General features: G+C 42.0%; 3 protein-coding genes across 4 annotated transcripts in view; all 3 read right to left on the bottom strand.

Annotated features, from left to right (window-relative positions):
• LOC131443881 (receptor-type tyrosine-protein phosphatase S-like) overlaps positions 1–9000 on the bottom strand; it is a 68228-nt gene extending 59228 nt beyond the window's left edge. The window contains exon 1 of the mRNA XM_058613977.1: positions 8673–9000. The gene's annotated coding sequence lies outside the window, so the exon portion shown is untranslated. The remainder of the gene's footprint in view (positions 1–8672) is intronic.
• A 3611-nt stretch (positions 9001–12611) lies between these two features.
• On the bottom strand, positions 12612–16529 carry fem1a (fem-1 homolog a). Its single transcript, XM_058643637.1, has one exon. It carries the CDS (start codon positions 16007–16009, stop codon positions 14156–14158), a length of 1854 nt encoding a protein of 617 aa, XP_058499620.1. The 5' UTR covers positions 16010–16529; the 3' UTR covers positions 12612–14155.
• A 2046-nt stretch (positions 16530–18575) lies between these two features.
• Positions 18576–21281, bottom strand: LOC131473916 (C2 calcium-dependent domain-containing protein 4C-like). 2 transcript variants are annotated; one of them, XM_058651659.1, is made up of 3 exons: positions 21218–21281; positions 19922–20697; positions 18576–19769 (listed from the first exon to the last, which is right to left on the bottom strand). In XM_058651659.1, the coding sequence occupies exons 2-3, from the start codon at positions 20666–20668 to the stop codon at positions 19218–19220; spliced, it is 1299 nt and encodes a 432-aa protein (XP_058507642.1). In that variant the 5' UTR covers positions 20669–20697; positions 21218–21281; the 3' UTR covers positions 18576–19217. The 2 variants fall into 2 exon arrangements, with proteins under 2 accessions (XP_058507642.1, XP_058507559.1); XM_058651576.1 differs by lacking the exon at positions 21218–21281 and adding an exon at positions 21116–21203.
• Between the last annotated feature and the right edge of the window lie 303 nt (positions 21282–21584).

The raw sequence follows: 21584 nt of genomic DNA, 5'->3' as shown, positions 1-21584 counted from the left end.
GCTCAATACCTTTCCCCAACAGTGGAAAAAAAACCACATTGCAATAACATTCCCAACCAGAAGCAGAAATTTCCATCACTGGTTTGAAGTTGTAAACAAGGTTTTCACTAGAATATTAAATCTGATTTTTCAGAGCAAATATGTGTCATGGAGACATAGAAATGACTAAATAACTAAATAAATAAATAGTATTTTTCAAAGCAGTGTGCTGCTGATATTAACTTTAGCCTCAGACTTCTGTTAATGTCACTTTAAAAATGTAATAAACTGAATTCTGAGCACATTTAGTGGTTATAGTCTGAATCAGGGGTGTCCAACATATGACCCCCGGGGCCGGAGCTGGCTCACCAGAAAGGTCCAAACTGGCCCACGGGATGAATTTGTGAAAATGTCATATTATGATTAGAATCCAATCAAAATGAGAACTACTACATTTTTCAGTTCCAGACACCTGTGACTAAATGTTTTGTGCCTTTGTAGATCCACTGTGATCTGTACGTTCTGGTGCACGATGTATAAACGGTAAACTTAGGCATGATATTTCTGTATATTATTATTGCAATTGCACTTATTTTTCTCAAGAAATGTCATGTTCATAATATGTTTTGTAAAAAAAAGATACGTGATTAAATGTAAAACTAAGGAAAATGCAATTGGAGTCCTTGTTGTTTACAGGGTATTATGCTAATATTTGAATGGTCTGGCCCACATGAGGTCAAATGCGCCATATGTGGCCTTTAACTAAAACTGGGTTTGATGCCCCTGGTCTAAATTATAAATCAAACAATTGTTAAATTGGTAATGAAATTATTTTAACAAACTGCTTTCTCAAAGAAAACATAAATCATTCACAGCTTGCTTGCGTTTGTTGTTTTGCAATGTGTGTTTTTCTGTGCTGCCATCTCGGCCAGATCTCTGGTGCAAAAGGCTTCCAGCCTCAGTACGACTTACACGGTTAAATACTGACGAGATTAAGGCTTCTTTTATGAGTCCATAAAAAATATTAATTTTGAATATGATGATGATTCAAGTACCAAAACCTAGTTCAATTTCACCCAGAATCTCCGTTTGTATATTAATAATAAATGTATATTGTATTCTATTTTGTATATTATATTAAATGTATATGCTTTCTTTCACCCAGTGTCTCTTTTTTGTAAACTATGTGTACTACAGTGCTCTCTTACATGTATTTCAATGGCAAGTTTCCTTCAAGACCAAAATAAACTGTGCTGGTTTACTGATGATAATGAACTTAACATGGAATAATGGAATCCAAAATTATAATAATAGTTACCTTGGGATTGTGGAAAGAAAATAAAATTTAAAATTACACCCACCCACAACCTCTCTCTGGAGTTCTCTGGCAGGGAGCACACATTTAGCTTGAGGTCCCACTTTAATTTACTAATCACCTGCAGCTAATGATGTAGAAGAAGTGTGATAAATAAGAGTTAAAGATTGCAGAAAGACAAAGATTGGAGAAATTACACAAACTTCACTCCTCTGTGGAATACTACGAGGATGTGAATCCGCAACATCAGGACATCAATAGAATCTCACACCAGCGTGACTATTATTTATAACTACAGTTCGATTACTGTTCTCCACTTTTAAATTCTGCAACGTGCTGCAGGGTTTTGTTCAGTGCAAACCCCATGCGCAAGACAACTTGTGTATTCGTGATGAAGAACAAAGGGAAGGATGGCAAAGGAGATGCGTGACTCTGCCTGCCTAAATCCTAATGTGCTAAAAAAAAAAAAGAGAAAAGTTTTCTTTCGACCTCAGTCGCCGCATGTCTAGGGCACAGCAGATTTGTAGCAGCCCAACAATGGTGCAGGAAATGTGCACCCACACATCTTAAAGGAGCCCCAAGGTCAGACAAACTAAAACGAGCAGTAATGGACGTATCAGCGTCAGCAAGCGGCAACAGCTGGACTGGCTCCTGCTAAGAAGGAAATGTATTTTCCAATTGACATGGAAGTGCATATAGAGCAGATTATCAGACAGGGTCAGAGCAAAAAATAGTGTTAGAAATGCTGCTCACAGGAAGTTAGGAATTAGGACTGCTGGAATGAGTCCGCCTCAGTAAATCTAACGTTTCCTTTATAAGGAGCATACGGTGCATCTGTTAGGTCTCACTGTTGATAATAAAACAACATTTTCCTTTCAACCTATTGGCCCTTAACTCACTAATGCAAAACCATCTGTTTTCTGTGTTGGACTATGCTCATGTAAAAAGAGACATGATAGAATAGAGAAGTACAAAGAAATAAAATATTTCTTTAGAAACAAAAGGCCAAGTAGACGTTTTTGTCAGCAGCTAGAATATATTTCTTTTAAAAAACAAACAAAAAGAAACCATTAGAGCCACTGTGAATGTGCCTGACATGTATATGTGCTTTAACGTGTCCCATTTGGTTTCAAAGTGATGTATGCGTATCTCTGGTGGCTGAAAACCTTGCAGTTTAAATTTAAACAATTTGCATGCTTTCAAATCAGTTGAAGGATTACTTCCTCCTCCATGAGCCGAGTCAATTTTTCAGACCCTTCAACCCCTGGGCTCATATACCTCTCTCAAAGTCAAAACAGCATTGTCGTTTGGTGTTTTTTTTTTTTTTTTCCCTCGTTGCAAAATAAAATTGACATTTTCCAGATAGAGCTTCACCTAACAGATGAAGGCTTTCACCTAACGACACCAAACAACCACAGAGGAACACGGTGTGTGCGTGTCCACACACCGACACCTACACAGCCTTCACTCAAAGGAAATGGCAGGCGTAAAGCTTGCAAACAAACCACCCAAACATCTTTCGCAATTCCTTCCAGCGACCTCTGTCTCACTGTTGCTCGCTCCTCACAGGCAGCCGATCTTCTGTGCAGCGGCTCATTATGCAGGCTGATGGTTGAGTCCTTGTCAACTCACTGTCCAATTAGCATATCTAAGGCTGGCACAGACTCTTATTCCAGCGGCAGCGAGTACTGTACACACATACTGATGTCCACATAGTTATGCACTTGCATGTACATCCCTAATTGTTAAACAGCTTTGGCATGAAAGGGAAGAGGCACTGTGTAAATCGCCCAATTACACAGTCGATACCTAATGACAGCCTAAGCCACACATTTGCTTCTTTGAACGTTAATAAATGGTGGTATTATCTATCTATACATATATCTATCTATACGTCACTGATGGTTGGTTCGGTGTTCATTTAACAGCTTACACACGCACACATATGCGAGAAAGACATTGCCAGCCAAAACACACCGCAGCCAATTAATGAGCTTCTCCTGGAGCAGGACTAAAGCTCCCTGACAACAGAGAAAACCTTCATTTTCCTGGACGACACTGTCATCATCATATTTCTATTGTGTGCTTTTGTGAAGGGGACATGCCAGACAGCCCCCCCCCCCTCCTTGTCTGAGCGGTTTAGCAAAAACCTGCACATCAGTCATCATAGACCAACCATGGCGGGATTGAGGGCTTGTTGACGAGCTCATCCTGGAGAATGATAACGGTAGCCTGGAGAAACACGGAGCCGTGTTTTAACAGCCTTATATCAATTGATCAGTCATATACCATTATCCAGCCGAGGATGTTTTTAATGTAAGCTACAGAGAAAGCCTAGATATTGATTCGTGTTTTTTTATCATTGATTTATAGAATGACTAGCAACATTGGAGAGCTCACAACATAGTGAGCTCTCCAAAACCCTGATTCTGCTGCTCATTCACTGTCACAAACTGTACGCATGAAATCATACAGGAATCCTTTATTTATCTAGTGATGATGTAAAATATCTCCCGTCCTTTTGGGAGCTGCTTGCGAATTTCCCTGAGCGTGCTGTTGTGTTTGCCAGAGATTGAATTCTCCCTCGTGTATTTGTGCTGCCATGGTCACCTGTCTACTATGATCACATGACATGTTGTCCATTGAGAGCTCATTATCTCCTCACTGCAACAATGTTCCACCACAACAACAGCAAGATCAGAAAATGTCCCACTCGTTCACATTCCTGCTGCTGTGTATGAAGTTGATTTGAGTCACAAAAGCGGGGCCAAAGATGTCAATTTATACTGACAACGCCGCACTACATGGTTGGCGACTTAAAGAGTTCACTACTCAGAAGAAAAGTGACTCTGTGTGCTGGTGAGCAAATATGTATGTGCTACACAGGTGGCCAGTCTTAGCAGCTCTGTCACTAACCAGCCCTTGCATGACTTCCTGATGGAGATGAGATTTGGGACGCCAAATGAATTTCTCCTTGAGGGACGATAAAGTTGTGAATAGAATTGAAAACGGGAGTAATGGGGTAGAAAAACTGCATTTGTCCTGCGTCTCTCATTGCTGAAATCAGATGGAGAAAGTGCGTCTCTGTAAGTGAAAAGATGAAATGCTTGTCGTGGGTAACAGACTTGCGCATGGATGCTTTTCACCAATGAATAGCCATTACTCTCACCTCGGCCAAACAAATACTTCATCTTAGCTGGCACCCTGTGCACTTTGGAGACAGAGGAATCATGAAATGCCACAAACAAATGTGAAGTTGTATTCCATAGCCGTGTCAACCACTCCCCCGCTCTACACAGACTACAAAATGTTCCCACTGACCTCTGAGGGACACTTATCTCCAAACTTTTAACTTCTCTCTCTCTCTGTTGCTATGGAGAAGAGTTTTTTTATGATGTTGTCCTTTTTCTATCCTCTTGTATAAAAGTCTTTTGGGAGAGTAGAAACAAAGAAAACAAAGACGCGCTTTCACTAAATAGCATTTGGAGCCCCATCATTTTACTCTTTGTAAAATGTATCTGGTTGTGACATCACCCATAAGAATCTAAACCCGTGTTCCTGAATCCTTGATATTTGTGATTTTTGCCGGCAACATATTGAATTGTGACGCAGGCAACATTACAAACAGAACTCTACAGACATTACCGGGCACCAACTGGATGGTAGCAGCTGTCACATTGGTGTCCACTCAGTTCTTCTCTGCTCTGTCATCTATTTTCCTCTAAACGGGAACATGATTTACCGACAAAAAACAACAACATCATGTTCTATTGAAGAAGCCCAGAAACTAGCGATTCCAACCATTACCTCCTCAGGAAAACGTTGAGTGATTTTTATAAATTACGCCCATACATTAATATGTTAGCATGCAAACATAGGTACAGTCATTTCTCCAACAACCATCTCTACTGCGGCTAAAATGTAAAACAACTGAGGGATATGAAGTTTAGGGCAAAGCTAATTATATGCTGTCATTTTCATCCCAGTGTATGAAGGTCACTGAAGGTCATAACTGATGATTAGCACGAGCATGATCAGTTAGTCGCTGAATTTTGCAGTCTCCGTGAGCATGCATATGACTTCATTACACAAATAAAGCGACGTTGAGTGAAAATCGTATTATTTCATGTCGTGGAATGTCTCAATTCTATTTTGGCATGCATCTAGCTGGAATCAATTCATCCAACTTTGCAGAAGGGGTGGTTACAGCAAAAATACTAGATATAAAATAGAGCTAGAAGCAAGGTGAAAAGAATACTCTGGTGTATGAACACACGGGCAGCAAACCAGCGCCTACACTTCAAAATGAATGGTCCCCACTCTTCCTACAAGTTCTGATTAGGTAGGTTGTCTCCTGCTTTGTCAGCCATCTTGTCAGTCAGTCTAACCCTCCTAATGACTCCTGTCAGTCAGGGATGTAACTGTCAAACCCAATCAATAGTGACACTTCCTCCTCCCATGATTGGATAATGAACTGTGTACATCAACATATTTAGCATTTCTTTTTTTCTCCCTTCGTTTGCAAATGTCAACAGAAGGAAAACCTCGACATGTTTCTCGGCAGGAGAAACCACTGCAGAGGCGAGAGAACTTTGTTTGCCGACGATGACGGTGGAGAGGAATGAGTTAGCTGCAGAGGGTTGACCAGAGGACAGCAAACGGCGAAACAATACCCTGCTTTGCATGAGGAAAGAGAGGGGGAGGGGAGGGAGGCTGGATGGAGAAGATGTCTTCAGATGTGGCAGTTGTGATGAAAAGAGAGGCAAATGAGTCAAGACAAGAGGTGGAGAAGAGAGGAAGGGAGGAGAGGTAGTGGAGGAGTGTGCATTATTCATCCCTGCTGACACACCAGAATATCTGATTCATCTGGAGAAGGGCATCAGTCAAGTCACAACCTATCTCTCAGGCTTCATTTGCACACACACATATAGATATAGACATGTGATGAGCACACACACAATTGCAAATGACCTCCGAGATAAAAAAAAACGGGGGGGGGGGGGGTAATTATGAGTCTGGCTCACTAAAGAGATCCTGAGTAACAGACTGAGGTTGGTCTTTGCACCAGCATTTTCCATCAGGTACAACAGATGCCATTACTTGTTTATGCACTTACTGATTGACTGTTTACAATTTGCCTATGTATAGTTCGTGCAGCTGACATTTTATAATAATGTATAAAGCGGCTGAAACGTCGACACAAATCTGAACTAAATAAAAATAATGTATAATTATATTGCAAATCCCAACGGTCCAGGAGGAGGATACGCCTCCATGTTGCACATCCTGACGTCTCATCCCTTTTGTCATTAAACTGTGTCTTCCTTTTCCTCACCCACCAACGCGAATAATTCCAACCTTGCCCACGTCTGATGGCTTCATTCTGCATGCTGCGTGCACTGTTTCCAGCCGTCTCTGAATAAACAAGTAGCCGAGAAGACAAAAGCGCACTGTTTGGAAGGCTTTGAAAAGGTCAATTAATATCAATGCCGAGACAACAACAAAGTTTTTGCCTGCGTGTAATACAGGCGGCAACACTCCCGGCATCAAAGTTGAAACACTGATGTTCTCCCTCCTGCCGGCTGACGGGTGCAGCAAATCTAACGCACACGGAGATTCAGACAAAAACCCACGGATGGGCACAAAGTGTTAAACAAAGAGGGAGAGCAGAGCGCGGGGCAGTTAGGGTAATGCTGCTTTGAGAAACTGGGAATAAGACTTCAATGAGGCCTTTGACGTGAAACCAAAGCTGCACCACTGGGAGCACACGTCATCTGGCATATTCAAAACTGGCTGGATCTTACAGTGGTATCTGCTTGGAAGGAGTGGGGAACCATTGAGGCCTGTGGTTGAACCCAGTGAAATGCTATTTAAAGGAGAACATGTCATCACTGATTTTATAATATGCTCCTCTCAACAGTGCTTAGATGAATACCTGTGGGGCTGAGCATCGCTCGGCTCGTGGAGGAGACTATTTGATCTGTTTCCAAGAGACAGGCAGATGAAAAATTGCTAGTTGAATTATTCTGCTTCCACATAATGGTTTTCGCTGTCAAAATAATGCAAATACCTAGATCCGTGTCGCTTTCATGAAGGTGAGTTGCGCGTTTCTCTATTAGACAGGCAGTCTTCCTGAAAAGACTGGGGGCAGCTAAAGAGAAGAATCCATGTGTAAAAATGACTGATTAGAATAATTAGGGACGTGGAAATGGTCTGGAACAATAACCAGCAAATGCAGAGTGCCCCAGGGAAAATTTCCCATCTGTGTGCGTGAGGAAGACCTCCCTCAGTTTTCACCAAGACGGTGTGATTTTCCACTTCGCACAGACCACACAAGTGGAAACACAGAAAAGAAACCAACAGTCGTTTGTAGTTTACATGTGTGAATCCAAAACAAGCCATAGCCCACGGTTAAATGTGTCAGGGTGAATCGATGTATCATTAAATTACACTCTGCACTCGACACACAAGTGGATGCGTTGACAGCGAATCCTACTGTGTGTAATTATAGACATATGAGAGGTACAGACTTCAAAACACTGCCTATATGTGCAGATGGGCTTCTTCTTTTTTTTGTTAAATAATGTTTCAGAGCAGAAGCAGCTGCCACTCTATTGTCCATCTCACCACCTGGTGTCACACAAAAACACACACACACACACACAATTCTAATGAATTTATAATCTGCAAATGACAGTTTCCTATCATATTGTTCATAATCACATGCACATAATGGGAATTACACTTTACTTTGGCATTTAAATATCTCACTTATATTTTGTATGTCTAAGTGACATTGAATCTTTTCTTTTTTTCTTTTTTAAATAATCATATATATCCGTGCTACATCTAGGATGTATGTGCACTTATTTATTTCTCCATGCTCAGTTGACATACAATTCAATGTTATTGTCCATATTGTGTTCCCTTTCCTTTATCTGCTAAAATGGGATTGATATTTTCCCCCTGGTGCTCTGCAGAAAGACACTTTTAAACGAGAGAGGAACAAAGGCTTTTGCCAGCCAGAGTCCCTCACGCTGCCCAGCCAGGAATAAGCAGGAGGGTGAAAGGGGGACGCGCACTCATTGACAGTCGGCCTGATGTGCACAAACACCGCGGTCTCTTCTTTACCTTTAACGTTTTAAACAAACTCCCAAGTGATGCTGTGATGAAAGAGGGATCAAAACCCCCCACAAAGAAAACTCTCCTAACCCATGACAATAGATACACGGTGCAATTATTCACTGATATACACTGTTTCCTCGTTAGTTTCCTAAAGGTTATTCGACAAGACAAAACCAGCCGTTTGACTGTGGGTGGGGTGCACCCATACGTACAGTGCACGGCTGCGAACATGATATGCAGGATGCGGTGTTACCTTGGTGGGAAGTGCTCCGTCTTCTTCTCCTCTGTCTGCTAGATGCATGTGGGTGGATTTGCAGCTGGAAGCTTCCCCGGTAACAGAAAGGATGAATGTAAATCCAGTGGCAGCACAGCTCCGCTCAGAGAAAGCGCTGTCTTTGTGGGGGAGATGATGCGTGCACACATCGCCGTGTGTCGTGGCTGCCTGTCGTGGACCGAGCGCAGCAGCGGGTCAGGGCTGCTCCTCAGCCCTTTGACGGGGGAGCATTGTCGGTCGGGCGGCCTCAGATGCTGCTGGTTGATGTCATTGATACTCCCTGCCTTTCTTCCTCAATGCCCTCCTACTTCCCTCCCCCTCCCTGCGCTATCTCTTTCGCTCTCAAACACCCCCCGCCCCCTCCACTCCCCCCCGTGTACACACACATGACGTGATGCGGGCAAGGTCTCCAATAGCAACCGTATCCCCCATCACCCGTGTTACCCCCATTTCCACACACACCACCACCTCCTCCTCCTCCTCCTCCAGCTGTGGTGCCAAAGAGGTGGCTGCAGCTGGGTGAGTTAAAGTTGCTTATGTGAATTGGCGACTGAATTTCCCCCACACTCTGATCCCCAGTGGCTACAACGAAGAAATAAGCACCTTTAAAAACCCCGTAGATCCCGATAATATAGTGTCTAATCACAGCTGTTGGCAGGACTACAGTGTCGGAGCATCATATCAGCTCCCAGAGTACAGCACCATTAAAATATAGCTACTCTAAAATATTGCAAGGTGAGCTAAACTCACTGTAGGACATTATTAGGACACACACTATTATAATAATAACAACACCATAGGAGACATATCATAAACTAATATAGAATGTATTCTATATTCAGGGCTCAACATATTTAATAGAGCACCATGTAAGGTTTTTTTTTAGTTTTTTTTTAATGTTTCTGTAATGGTTAATACACCAGTGTGTAGAGGCCCTTTAATGCTAAGATATAATTATTATTGCTATCCATTCATTTTCAAATGTACTGTTTTACAAAAAGAAACCCTGACAAAATAGTAAAGCACAATATTATTTCTTGATGTCAAATTATAGTTATTTACTTGCATGCCTGGAAAAGAATTTTTCAGTTGAATGTTATGCTTGATTCATTTCTGACTTCTCAGAGTAGAAACCCAGTGAGCCGGCTCAAATTTGGGTATAAAAAGGTGAATTCAGTTTGTTATTTGCCAAATAAATATCAATAACATGTTTAGTTTTTGAATGATTTCTAAAATATCTATGTTGGAGGGCTAATTATTGTGTTAAGCACTGTATATTAGGGATAGGCCAATATGATACTCATTATTGGTCCAATTCCGGTCCAAAATCACAAAACTTAAAATCCGATACAATCCAGTAAACCGTAAATATCACGTAAAACATTATTAAGCACGGACTGTAACGAGAGATGTAAAAGAAAGAAAAACAATACAGTCACGTCTTATTTTTGTTTGTGAAGAAAATGTTAATAAAAAGGAGCTATAGTTTTTGAACCTGCGGGTTATGGGTATAGGTGGTAAATACATCAACAAAAATTATAAATTATAAAATCAGGTTCTGCCTCATTAGGATCAGGTCCTGGTCTCCATGAGGACTAGCAGTCCTGTCAAGGTCAGTGTTTATGCCTGAAAAGGTTCTAAGGACATAACTAATGCAGCACAAACACATACACACACACACACACACACATACACACCGCGCACAGTCAAACAGATGAACACAAAGCCAAATGGTGCCTAAAAACCACCTTGGCAACAACATACATAACAACATACTTATTGTTCAGGATATGATGTTATAAGTTCTGATAATGCAGATATTACAGCCCCTCAATAATATTTGTTATAACTATCTCAATTGTAAAACCAGTTTGCAAAAAAACAGGTTAATTAAAAACATTAATAGTCATTTGTGGCTGCATTGGTATCGGCTGCTTTTGAACCTGCTCATAACAATGGATGTAACTCATTGTAATAAATCAGTCATTCTTATCAATGCCATAATGCACTGAATGTGTCACATTTGTGTACATTGGAGGAAAGTAAAAAAAAAAAACTGGTTTTCCTTTTATTCACAAACTAATTGATATATACTGTATGGTATATTTGAAATGTTTTTTGATTTCGCAAGAAAGCATCAAATGGAAATGGCTGCAGGAAAATCATCCAACAAGGAATAAATTACACGGAAGTGATCCTGACCTTAATTTGCAAAACGTGTTAAATAAGCCTTCTGGGGGGGGGAAACATGGGCTTTGTTCCAGGGCGGTGACTCTGATGTCCATGCACCCATTAATTGAGCTTAAAAAATCTCAAGGAAAAACAAAAGAGAGAAGAAAAAAAAATCTCCTTTTGGGTGTAAAACATGCTTCATGCACTAAGACTTTCTTTGTTTTTTCTTATCGTTTTGGTTGTATTTAGGTCACATTACATGACAAAAACGTCTGCTAATAGGGCACAAACCGAGGTGTTGGGGTTTGGTGTTGTAGGTTGGCATGGTGCTGTGCGAGAGACACCCCTGCAAACACACTCTGCCATCCACATCATTTTTCCCATCCAGATACATTATAAATGAATATTCAGCTCTGCCTAATGCCTTTATTTGAAGCTCATTGTCTCTTTCTCTTACCACTCCCTCACACAAATATCGCTTGAGAGGTTGTGATAAAGAGTGGAAAATTAAGCAACCGCGATCACTGCCGATGACATCTGCTGATATAGGCTTTTGAGTCTATCACATGGTCCTCAAGGGACAAAGGATGCCAGTATGACTGACTTTATTTGCAGCTAGTGACATCTAGTGGGAGATTATTACTACGTGCTGTTGTGGGTGGGAAGTGGTAATGCAATAGGTTTATGCATCTTGGATTAGTTATACCACAATGTATTGAAGTCTCTTGTTGGCAGAAGAAGCACTCCATAAACTATTTTTAACTTTATGACTCTGAAAATGCAAAGCACATTTTTAAAGCCAGTTTTATTTCCATTTTATATCTTGGAGCCTGCTTCCTAAGTTAATAATATAAATATTTACAACCACGAGGTTTCACCCACCCCCAGAGACCTTTTAAGATCTTTTATAACTTGTCACAGTTTTGTTTCATGACACTTGGACACATGTGTACCCTAATTTACCAACTGGGGTTTATAAAGCGACTATGCCAACATGTGCGACATTTGAAACAACAATGGACAGTTACAAAAGCAGATAATTATATTAGGTAATGCCATCATAATAATTTGTTTCTATGTCCCATCTGAATAATGTAGTCTTCTTTGTTCATGTACTGTCACTGCCAGTCACCCCATGAACTGCCTTACTGTATTGCATTACACTACTCCCACTTTCAGAGTTGAAGCTAGGGCAAAAGCCCTAAAATTAGCAGGGTAAGTGCGCTGTCTCTACCTCTACCCTGCAGCCGTGACGTTAATTGCACTCTATTTATATTTTAAGAGAGCTGGACGCTGAAAGATCAAGTTTCTGTCATGCTTTATGTCAGTGTCCTGTTTTAGAGCAGAGCAGCCCTTGTTTAGTAAAAAGAGCGGAATTAAGTGAGCACTGTTTATTTATAATATTGCACTAATGTAACACATGCACAACAAATTAATTTAGTCTTACACTCTTTAAATGCAATCGTTTTATAGACATAGCTGCTCTGATGTGGTTGTAGTGGTTTATGTCCTACTATCGCAACCATTAACCCATCTAGATATGTGTAAAGTGGCTATTAATGCAAATGCTGCTATTGTAAGCCACAGCACTCAAGCCCAAGTAGTCGTGACAAATCAGTGTACAGTGTAGAGTACAGACAGATCCAGTTATGGATGATTAAAGCTCATTTTTCCACATTTAGAATTCAGAAAAATAAATGGCACAACAACAACAACACTACAAATTCCACAGATAAGCACACAGAACCCGTTGTGATACTGAATTTTATTCAAGTATCTTCAACACACTTTTGTTCTTGAGTTATCATCAGTTAAACGTATCAGCTGAGAAAGATGAAGGCAGCAACAGTTCATAGCCTGAATGTAAGTTGGAGACTCAATGTGCATTCAACTTGGTGATGCTTAGCATATAAACAAACAAATAAAACATTCATGATAACAGAAGATAGACAAAAGAGACAATTAAAAATAAGACTAAGATGCAGGAGTGCCCTGAGGGCCACCTTTTCAATTTCTGTGAACTGCATCTGAGATTAAAGGGAAAATTCAATCAAAGAGATTTAAAACACGAGTTGGACAGTTAACTTATGACCTTTACTTAAGATACAACAGGAGGGTGTAAAGTCAGTTATGATGCAAAGCCCTGTTTCTGAAGCTGCTTCTGATATTGAATTAAATATCTTCACAATGACGTTTCACAGAAATACAGGGATGTAGGCACATTTCAGGCTCCAGTTTCAAATTGTTCAGAAATAGGCAGAAGAAAACATTCCAAGTTCATAAACTCAGAAGATATCAATTCACTGTCAGTGAAGCATCCCCAGATTCAACACAAGACAAACATGTACAATTAAATAATAGTTTCATCCCATGAAAAACACGTAAGTGATTTTTTTTTGCTTGAAAACAAAGTTGCCTCTTGATTGAAATATCACAAACTGAATAGGTTATAAATGCCTTTCAGGAGACTGGGAAGTGTGAGTCAAACTCTTCTACCAGCTCCATTTACCGGTCATATGACTGCAGGATGTCAAATCATGTCACAGTCTGAAATATCAAACAACTTGAGTTGCTTACTGTCTGGAACTAGATGTTTTATGAATGTCCCAAGATTACATTGCCTGCAAACAATGTGGAATATATGTTAGTTGCTATTTATTTTGCAACACAATCTGTAACAGAGCCTAACTCCATAGCTGACTTTTGGCACAGTCAGTTCAACACTACTCAAACCATAACACATGGTATATGTGAACATGTAGAACCATGAAAAAAAATTAGGTTTGTTCAAATACATCCTTTCTGCAAAGATTCACAGAACAAAAAGATGTTTGCATCCACTCTTTAATTTCCATGCATGTTATCTGGCTACTTTGATCAGATGCTTTCTATCAGTAACACTAAAACCCAACTTGTATTCGGTTCAGCCACATCACCAACACTAGCACCATCATACTGCAATGCTCTTTTTTTGAGAGGAAAATGTATTCAAGCCCATATCAAGTTGATGTTATCCACAGCTTTAAATAGCAAGTAGAAACCATCACTGTAAACATCTACATGAAGATAACTGATCAGATCTCAGCTAGTGATTTATGCCTACAGGCTGGATGTTTATTGCTATGGTTTGTCAGACATGAGGATGTAAAGCAGGAGTAAAGCAGGAGTCCAAAAGGGCAGAGATGAAGAGAATAGTGTGCAGGAGGACTTTTGGTGCATGTCATAATAAAGTATGGAGGACAACAGCGGTGGTAGTGCAGGGATTCCTTGTCATGGGAGCGTAGTGAAAGTCAGTGCAGCTCAATGAAAGCCTCCATCTCCTCAGAGATGAGTCCCCTGTAAGGGAGTTTGTGCTTTTCAACCGCGCGAGCTGCCAGGCACTGAAGGGTGATGTAGTTTAGTGGGTAAAGGGCCGGGAGCCCACTGCTCTGCTCATCCAATAGCTCATAGGCTGTCTTTCTCTGAGAATTTGTGGCATCAAAGTGAGCCCCGGCCTTCAGAAGTAGTGCCATAATCTCTGGACAACCATTATTAGCAGCAATGTGCAGTGGTGTGTTGTTCTCACAATCACGTGAATCGATGTCTGCACCGCATTCTAGGAGCAGTGCTGCCACCGCCTGGGAGGGGAAGCGACCAACTGGATAGCGTCCCACCGACGTTGTCTCCTTGTCAACAGCCATGTGGAGAGGAGTGAAGTTGCTCCGACCTCGGGGGTTTAATTTAAGTAGACGATATACTGTATGCTTCTTCTGGTGCTCCTGCTCTGGGCTGCACTCCAGCTTCTCCAGCAGAAAGATAAGGTGGAGGATGATGGATAGGGCCTTGGTGAACTGTGAAGGTTCTGGAGGGTTGTCTCTCTGTGCCACAGCTCTCTCTACCTCCCTCACACTTTTCCCCAACACAGTCATCAGATCATGGAAGGTGACACGTGTTGACAAGGTGCCTTTGGCCCTGTCCTGAAGAACAAATGAGAAGAGCTCTGCAAAGGAAAGGAAACTGGAGGCTGTCATGGGACTAAGAGGGTCTAAATTGCTTTGCTGCATGTCTAAAGCATACTTCCATAAGCTGATGCAGCGTTCAAAATTGCCCGAGTCTGCATACACAGCTCCCCTGTAACGGATGTAGTAAGAGGTGTCTGGGTGCGACGGTCCCAGGATGCGCTCTCGTACCAACAATGCTTGCATCCTCATTTCGTCTGGATCTGTAATCAAAGCTTCCAGTTCCTCCGCTGTGCTCACCTCCTGTGCACAACCATAGGCAGGGATTGGGGGACCAGGGGGAGGCTTTGCCAGGGATCCAGCTTTGTCGCCCGGCTGCCTCAGTTCCATAGCCCTTCTCCAGTACCTCATCGCCCCCAAGAGATCCCGCTTTTTGTCAACAAAAGTAGCCCCAAGGAGTTCAAGTGCATCAATGCGTTCCTCTCTGGAGGAGCGAGGCTGGTGGATGAGATATTCCACAATGTTGGTGTGACCTGTGACACTTGCAGCGAGGAGCGGGGTCATTCCGTACCCATCTCTCTCCATGCGGGCATTGCACTTGAGCAGCATCTTCATGATGTCCAGGCTGCCCGACTCAGCACAGTCGTGAAGGGCGGTGTTTCCTTTCACACTCTTACGGTTGACATCTGCTCCGCGGTCTAAGAGGAACTTTGCTATTTCCTTATGGCCCTTGTAGCAGGAGATCATGAGGCAGGTATGTCCGTGGCGGTTGGCGACCTCCATGTCGGCTCTGTGCTCCACCAGGTAGCGCACGATCTCCAAGTGACCGTCGAAGCAGGCGGCTCGTAGAGGCGTAGAGTTAGTCAATGTTGCGTTGTTCACCGAGGCACCGTGTTTCAGTAGCGTCTTCACCACAGGAAGGTGACCAGCTGCGGAAGCCGCCCACAGCGGCGGAGCCCCCTCGATGGTCTCACCGTCAAAGTTAACCGAACCACCGAGTTCAACATTTGCTTTGCAGTGTTCAAGAAGGTAATCTACAACCTCTAAATGTCCGTATCGGGAGGCTACCAACAGAGGAGTGCCTCCCTGTGTTTTCTCCTCGGCTAAAGCCTCCAGCTCCTCAGGAGTTTTGTTGCACAGCAACTTCTGGATAAGTTTTAGCTTACCATCTCTGGCCGCGTTGAAAACCGCCGTCGTTATGTCCATTTTACAGGCTCAGTACTGTCGCACCGGACACCATCCCCATTACCACATGTTCTAGGAAAACTGACGAGTGTGTTTTTAAATAACACAGGGCACGAGCGTCAGCCGGGACTCGTTTTCTAGCTTACATCTTTCTGCCATTTTGAGGGTGATGTCAAGATGGCGTGTGTTGTTTGACAGTTCTACGTATGTCATTCCAGCAAAGGATTGTGGGTAACGTGGTTTTAAAGAGGTTTCCTGATACCGAGTGAGCTACGCTTGGCAGTTTAAAAAGAACTACATTTCCCATGGTGCACATGAGCTGAATGCCGTACCAGCTGACGGCTTCGTTTGTTATGGTTGTTCAGACCAACCAACTAGGGTCACCGGCACAGACAGTGGAGCCACTGAGAGAGAGCGAGCAAATGAATTACATTAAATATTTCATTAAAACTATGTCATAGTTATATACTAAGGCTTATTTTTAAATATTGTATTTTATTTAACAGCGATGACGTTAATAATGTTTGGCAACAGTTTCTTTATGGCGGCGCGTGTGGACACAGCGGCCCTCGCTCTCCCGACAATGCAGTGTTTTGTTTGTGATTCTTTGTATATCTGGTACATGTGACGAACTGACAATAAAGCTGACTTTGACTTTAATGTTAAATATTGGGAGGGTAATAACATTCATGTGCACAGATAGACTCCAGGTGGTGCTCAAGCACCTGCCCCATTTGCCCTCTGATTATTTGTATGTATGTGGGACATAGCATAAATTCTCAATTAAAAGTGTCTAATATTGCCCAGAAATGCATTCAAGTTGTCATTTCTGTCATGTTGAGTCTGCTTAAACATCTTGAAACACACATGACTGATGTTAATGCCGCCAATCAACCTGGAAAGATCTCATGACATCATCACACAAAGACACTGTTCATACTGTAGATATCATGGACCTTCTTGAATTCACTGGAAATAATAGATAGCAACTTCACCGTGACTGTAATCCTCCACAGAGTGAAAAGTCATCTACCTTATTTTGAATTCATAAATTCAATGGTGTGACGTGTCCTGAAGCTTTTCACGAGAGTGGAGCGGTGAACAATATCATTAGTTTATAAATTCATCAATTCATCAATAAATGTTGAATATGTGTAAATTCTGTATAAGGTTAGTTCATGTGTAATACACATTAATTATATTATACACAGTATGGATTAAAAAGTGGTCATATACAAAGGGAATTCAGTTGTCTCACCTTACAATTAGTCTGATATTATATATTATGCTGACTGAACTTGGTAAAACTGATTTATCATCTGACCTCAAGATCAATGATAAATATTGTATCATTCAGCACTACTCATGCAACAATCATTGGTCTGTCCTCAATAACCCTGTTTTAATTGCAGTTAATACCTAATATTTGCTTTTCCCAATAAGATACCTCAAATTCTAATTTTTTAATGTAGAGCATGCACCAAAAGTAAGATGTATCTAGGAGCTCAACAAAGAAACATCGCTTCCAAATGTATCTGCCTTTGAGTCCTTTGATTATGCCTATAATCAAAGTAAAGTTGGATGGTTACTTTTGATTAATTTGCCTCACTATGTTTACAAAAAAGGAAATGAATCATGTTTTAGCTCACAGTGCCTCTGTGGCTGCTTGTTGAGAGATATTTCAATAGACTCTCACATGTGTTAACAGGATAGGTCAACAACTATTTAAAAAGAAAGGCTTGGATGGATTATATAGAGCAGTTCCAATAAGGAATACAATGGGTGACACAGATCACTTGTCTTGTCCTTTTTTTTTCTTTTTGATATGCAGCACAATTATCACTGGATTGCATCTATTGCTTCGCTTTAATTTTGCTAGTTTAATTGACTACTTGGACAGTTTTGCTTTACACTTTAAATGTGTTTTTTTCCATATTCTTGCAAGAAATTCCATCCAATCATTGTTTTGTTCCATTGGACATAGACAAAAGAGAGATTTCTACTATACCAATTTTAGTCATTCTCGTGTTTCACCAGTAGGGGAGGTATATGATCCAAACTTGGATATTACTCTGGGCTCATCAGTGCCAGTCAAATGTAGTAAGATATGTTTTATAACTCTTGAACATATACTTATTTCCACATTAAAAATATGCCTTTATTGACCAGATATATAATACGTAATTCAGTATATAACCTCTCTTGTACATGGAGCAGGAGAGAGTGTTCCAACCAGCAACTCAGCCATGATTTTACCTCCTGCCTTCCTTAATAACAATTTGAAAATCACTGGAGAGCAGCCTAAACAGGAAGCATGTTTTTTTTTGATTAAACAGGGAATTTGAATGCTCACAAAGACAATAATGTGTGCAGAGAACTAGGATTAAAAGCCTCACAAATGACACAGCCTGTGCATGTCTCAGCGGACCCTACCTCACCCTTTGCCGAAATTAAGGCGCGCAGAAGAGGGGTTTAGAATTATTTCCCAGGGCTTGTGCTTGAGCCAGAGGAATTATCAGAGGACAAAATTACCAAGTCAATACTGTAGGGTCAAAAACAAACAACAGACAACAAAAAATCATCAGTGTGAGTTTAATATTTTTATTTGTGAGTTCAAAGGCACGTTACATAACAACATTCATATCAACAGTACAACCACAAGCCATTAAAATCTAATTCCCAAATATAAATTCTTTCAACGACATAATGGCATTATAAATTTACACAGGAGCGTGCAAAAACACACATGTAATGTTACTGCATTATTACAAAAATACACCGTCAGCTCACACAGGATCATCATTGCATTACAGTCGATATGTTATTGTCCCACGTCACAATGCTCTTCAGAGGAGGCAACACCTTTTGTAAGCTCAATAAATACACAAACATGGACCACAGATGCACAGTTCACATTGCTAAACGATTATTAAACATGTAAATGTTGGTGGTTTGTTGGACCTGGTCTGACACTGATCTCTGAAAACAGATAGAGAACCTGAAGACGGGAAAAAGTGGGAATTAATTCAACAGAGGCATCTGCTTTGTGTCCTTTGATGTACATAACACAGTGTGCTTGGATCCCTGTCATCAGCATGCTCTCTCCTGTCCAGTGTGTACCAATTTTGTGGAGAGGGATAAAAAAAAAAAAAAATATAGCCAGAGCAAAAAAAGAGGGCCCTCACAGTGCGTAGCTGCTTGTTTTCATTCCAGTCTTGACAGGAGCTCCCTAAAGGCCATCAAGCAGCTCACTGAGCAACACCTCTCTTTCTCCTAGAAGCACGTCTCTCTTCAAACTGGTTCCTTTGTTCACTACTTTTATCTTCATGGCCAGACTCTTTACTTGTGCCTGAGGCAGTGCATCGAAAAAAAAGTCCTCGTTAAACACGGGATTCCTGCTATTCTTGATAATGGTGCTCCTCTGTTTCTGCTGCTTGCCAGGGTTTAGGTAAAGTGCTACACAGCAGTTAATGCTTTTAAGATCTGTCTGCCTGTCATAAAGGGCCTCAGCCGTGAGCACGCGCACCCGCAGCCGAGCAGCCTCCGAGTCATAGTGAGTGCTCAGCCTCAGTGTCCCCCCCTTGTGGAGGTTGACGGTGTGCTCGCGCTGCAGGAGGTTGGAAGCAGCCCCCCGAAGTCCACTGTTTTTACATCCACGGAAGGCAGGAGAGGGGGGACAGCGCATGCGGCGGCGCTGCATGTTGGGGCTGTTGTCTGCTGAGCTGCAGTCGTCAGTGGAGAGAGAACTGTGCCGCGCCAGGGAACGCTTGGCACGAGAAACCTAGTGAGACAGAGAGAGAGACAAAGTGAGCAAGTAAACATACAGAAAGACTCACATTGATTAAACAAGGAAAACACTTTTACAACACGGTCCTCTACAGCTCTGTATCTGTTTGTTTATTCTCAGACACACACATAAACTGAAATCCTCACCTTTGCTTGTGTCTCCTGAGTTATGGATCGTAAGAGAGAGGCAGAGCGGGACAGGAGAGGGGAGTTAAAGGGGGATGACTCTGCTGAGGAGCAGGTGTCACTCTCTCCACCACTGAAATAGCGATAGGGGTTGGAGTCAGCAGGGGTCAGTAAAGTCCCCCCTTGGGAGCGCCTCTGTGAGTTTGGGGAGGTGAGCGGGCTGCCCGGGTCACTGTGGAACAGGCTCTCCTTGCGTCGGGTGTGAGGAGATTCCACCAGGGTGGAAAAGCCATAGGAGGTCTGAGCCTTAGGTACATAGGGAAGAGACATTGCAGTCTGTGACTGGGGGTCTGCATTAGTGTTGACTTCAACTTTGACTCTGTCTGCAGATCCGGCACCTGGTTCATCTGCACTCTCTATCTGGATGATGTGACGATTGGCAGACTTCTGGAGATTGCGTGCATCCGCCATGCGGGAGAAGAGGCGAGGGCTGCAGGGGTTCTTGCTTCTGCGAGCTCTGGGGCTCTGGCTGCAGATGGCATGATCAGAGGAGGAAGGTCTCAGGGTGGAGCAGAGCTGAGGTTCTGAGGTCAGAGACTCCTCAGGTGGGCAACAGATGAGTTTAGGGGGGATGAAGAAATCTGGGATCTTCTCTGGAGTGAGGACATTGGCATAAACAGAGACAGGAATGGCCTCTGCTGTCTGCGTTTGTTGAGATTGTTTCCCACTACTCTCCACAGAGCCACGGAGCTTCTCCAATAGCCACATGCCCACTCAGATGCCTCTACTCAGTTTCTCTGTGAACAGAGCAGTGATGCATGAAGAGACATTGCATCCAAAAATGACAACTGACAAAACCAACAGACTTTACTCGATAACTAATGTTTAAATGTATTCCCCTCAAGACATAAGCCTTAAATCTATATGCATGTGTTTTGTTTTGTTTTTGCAAAAACATCCCCTTAAACAATTTTAATCAAGTAATTGAAGGAAGAGTTAAAATACGTTGCAGCCAAGAAGCGAAGACATTTCTTTCAAAAGACATTTCTTTCAGGTTTTAGTGTCCAAAACGCACATGCTTTTGCACAATTATTGTGCAATGGTGACATTATGCAACATAAGTCTTCCTTACACAATTGAAACGAACGACTTTTAAATTGTTTTAAACAAATAAAACAATCACATTTTCCGGATTTTTTTTTTTTTTTTACTTACGCGTAAAATAATGGTGCCAGGCGAGTCCAGATAACTTTTTTTCCCGCTAACAAACCACACTCAACACTGATGCGATGCACAGTTAATGTCAAATATATCTACCCGCTGAATATAAAACTCCTTTCCTTCGATGAACTGATCGCGTGCGTGCGTGCGCTTATCCACAGCCCGTCCAAGCACACGAGTGCGTAAAGGGTGTCAAGACTTGATCCTGAGCGCTTGCCAGCGGTAAAAGGCGGCTGGAGCGGGTCCTCCCGCTTTATATGATGAGGGTTTGTGACTTAAGAGCCAATGAGAAGGTTGTGAAACCTCCCAATGATATTTATCACCAAACTATTCCCTGCGTAGGCACGAAGAGGGGAAGAATCTCATCTAAAGGCTGTTGTTGTTGTTTTTTTTCGCCCACGGAACGTCTCAAATTATGTGAGATTCATATCTCACGCCTCATTGATTTTCAAAGCCATCGTAT

This window comes from Solea solea, chromosome 1, assembly GCF_958295425.1.
Source record: "Solea solea chromosome 1, fSolSol10.1, whole genome shotgun sequence".
In the NCBI taxonomy this organism is placed as follows: Eukaryota; Metazoa; Chordata; class Actinopteri; order Pleuronectiformes; family Soleidae; genus Solea; species Solea solea.
The sequence above is the reverse complement of the archived record's forward strand: the minus strand, read 5'-3'. Positions and strand labels throughout refer to the sequence as shown.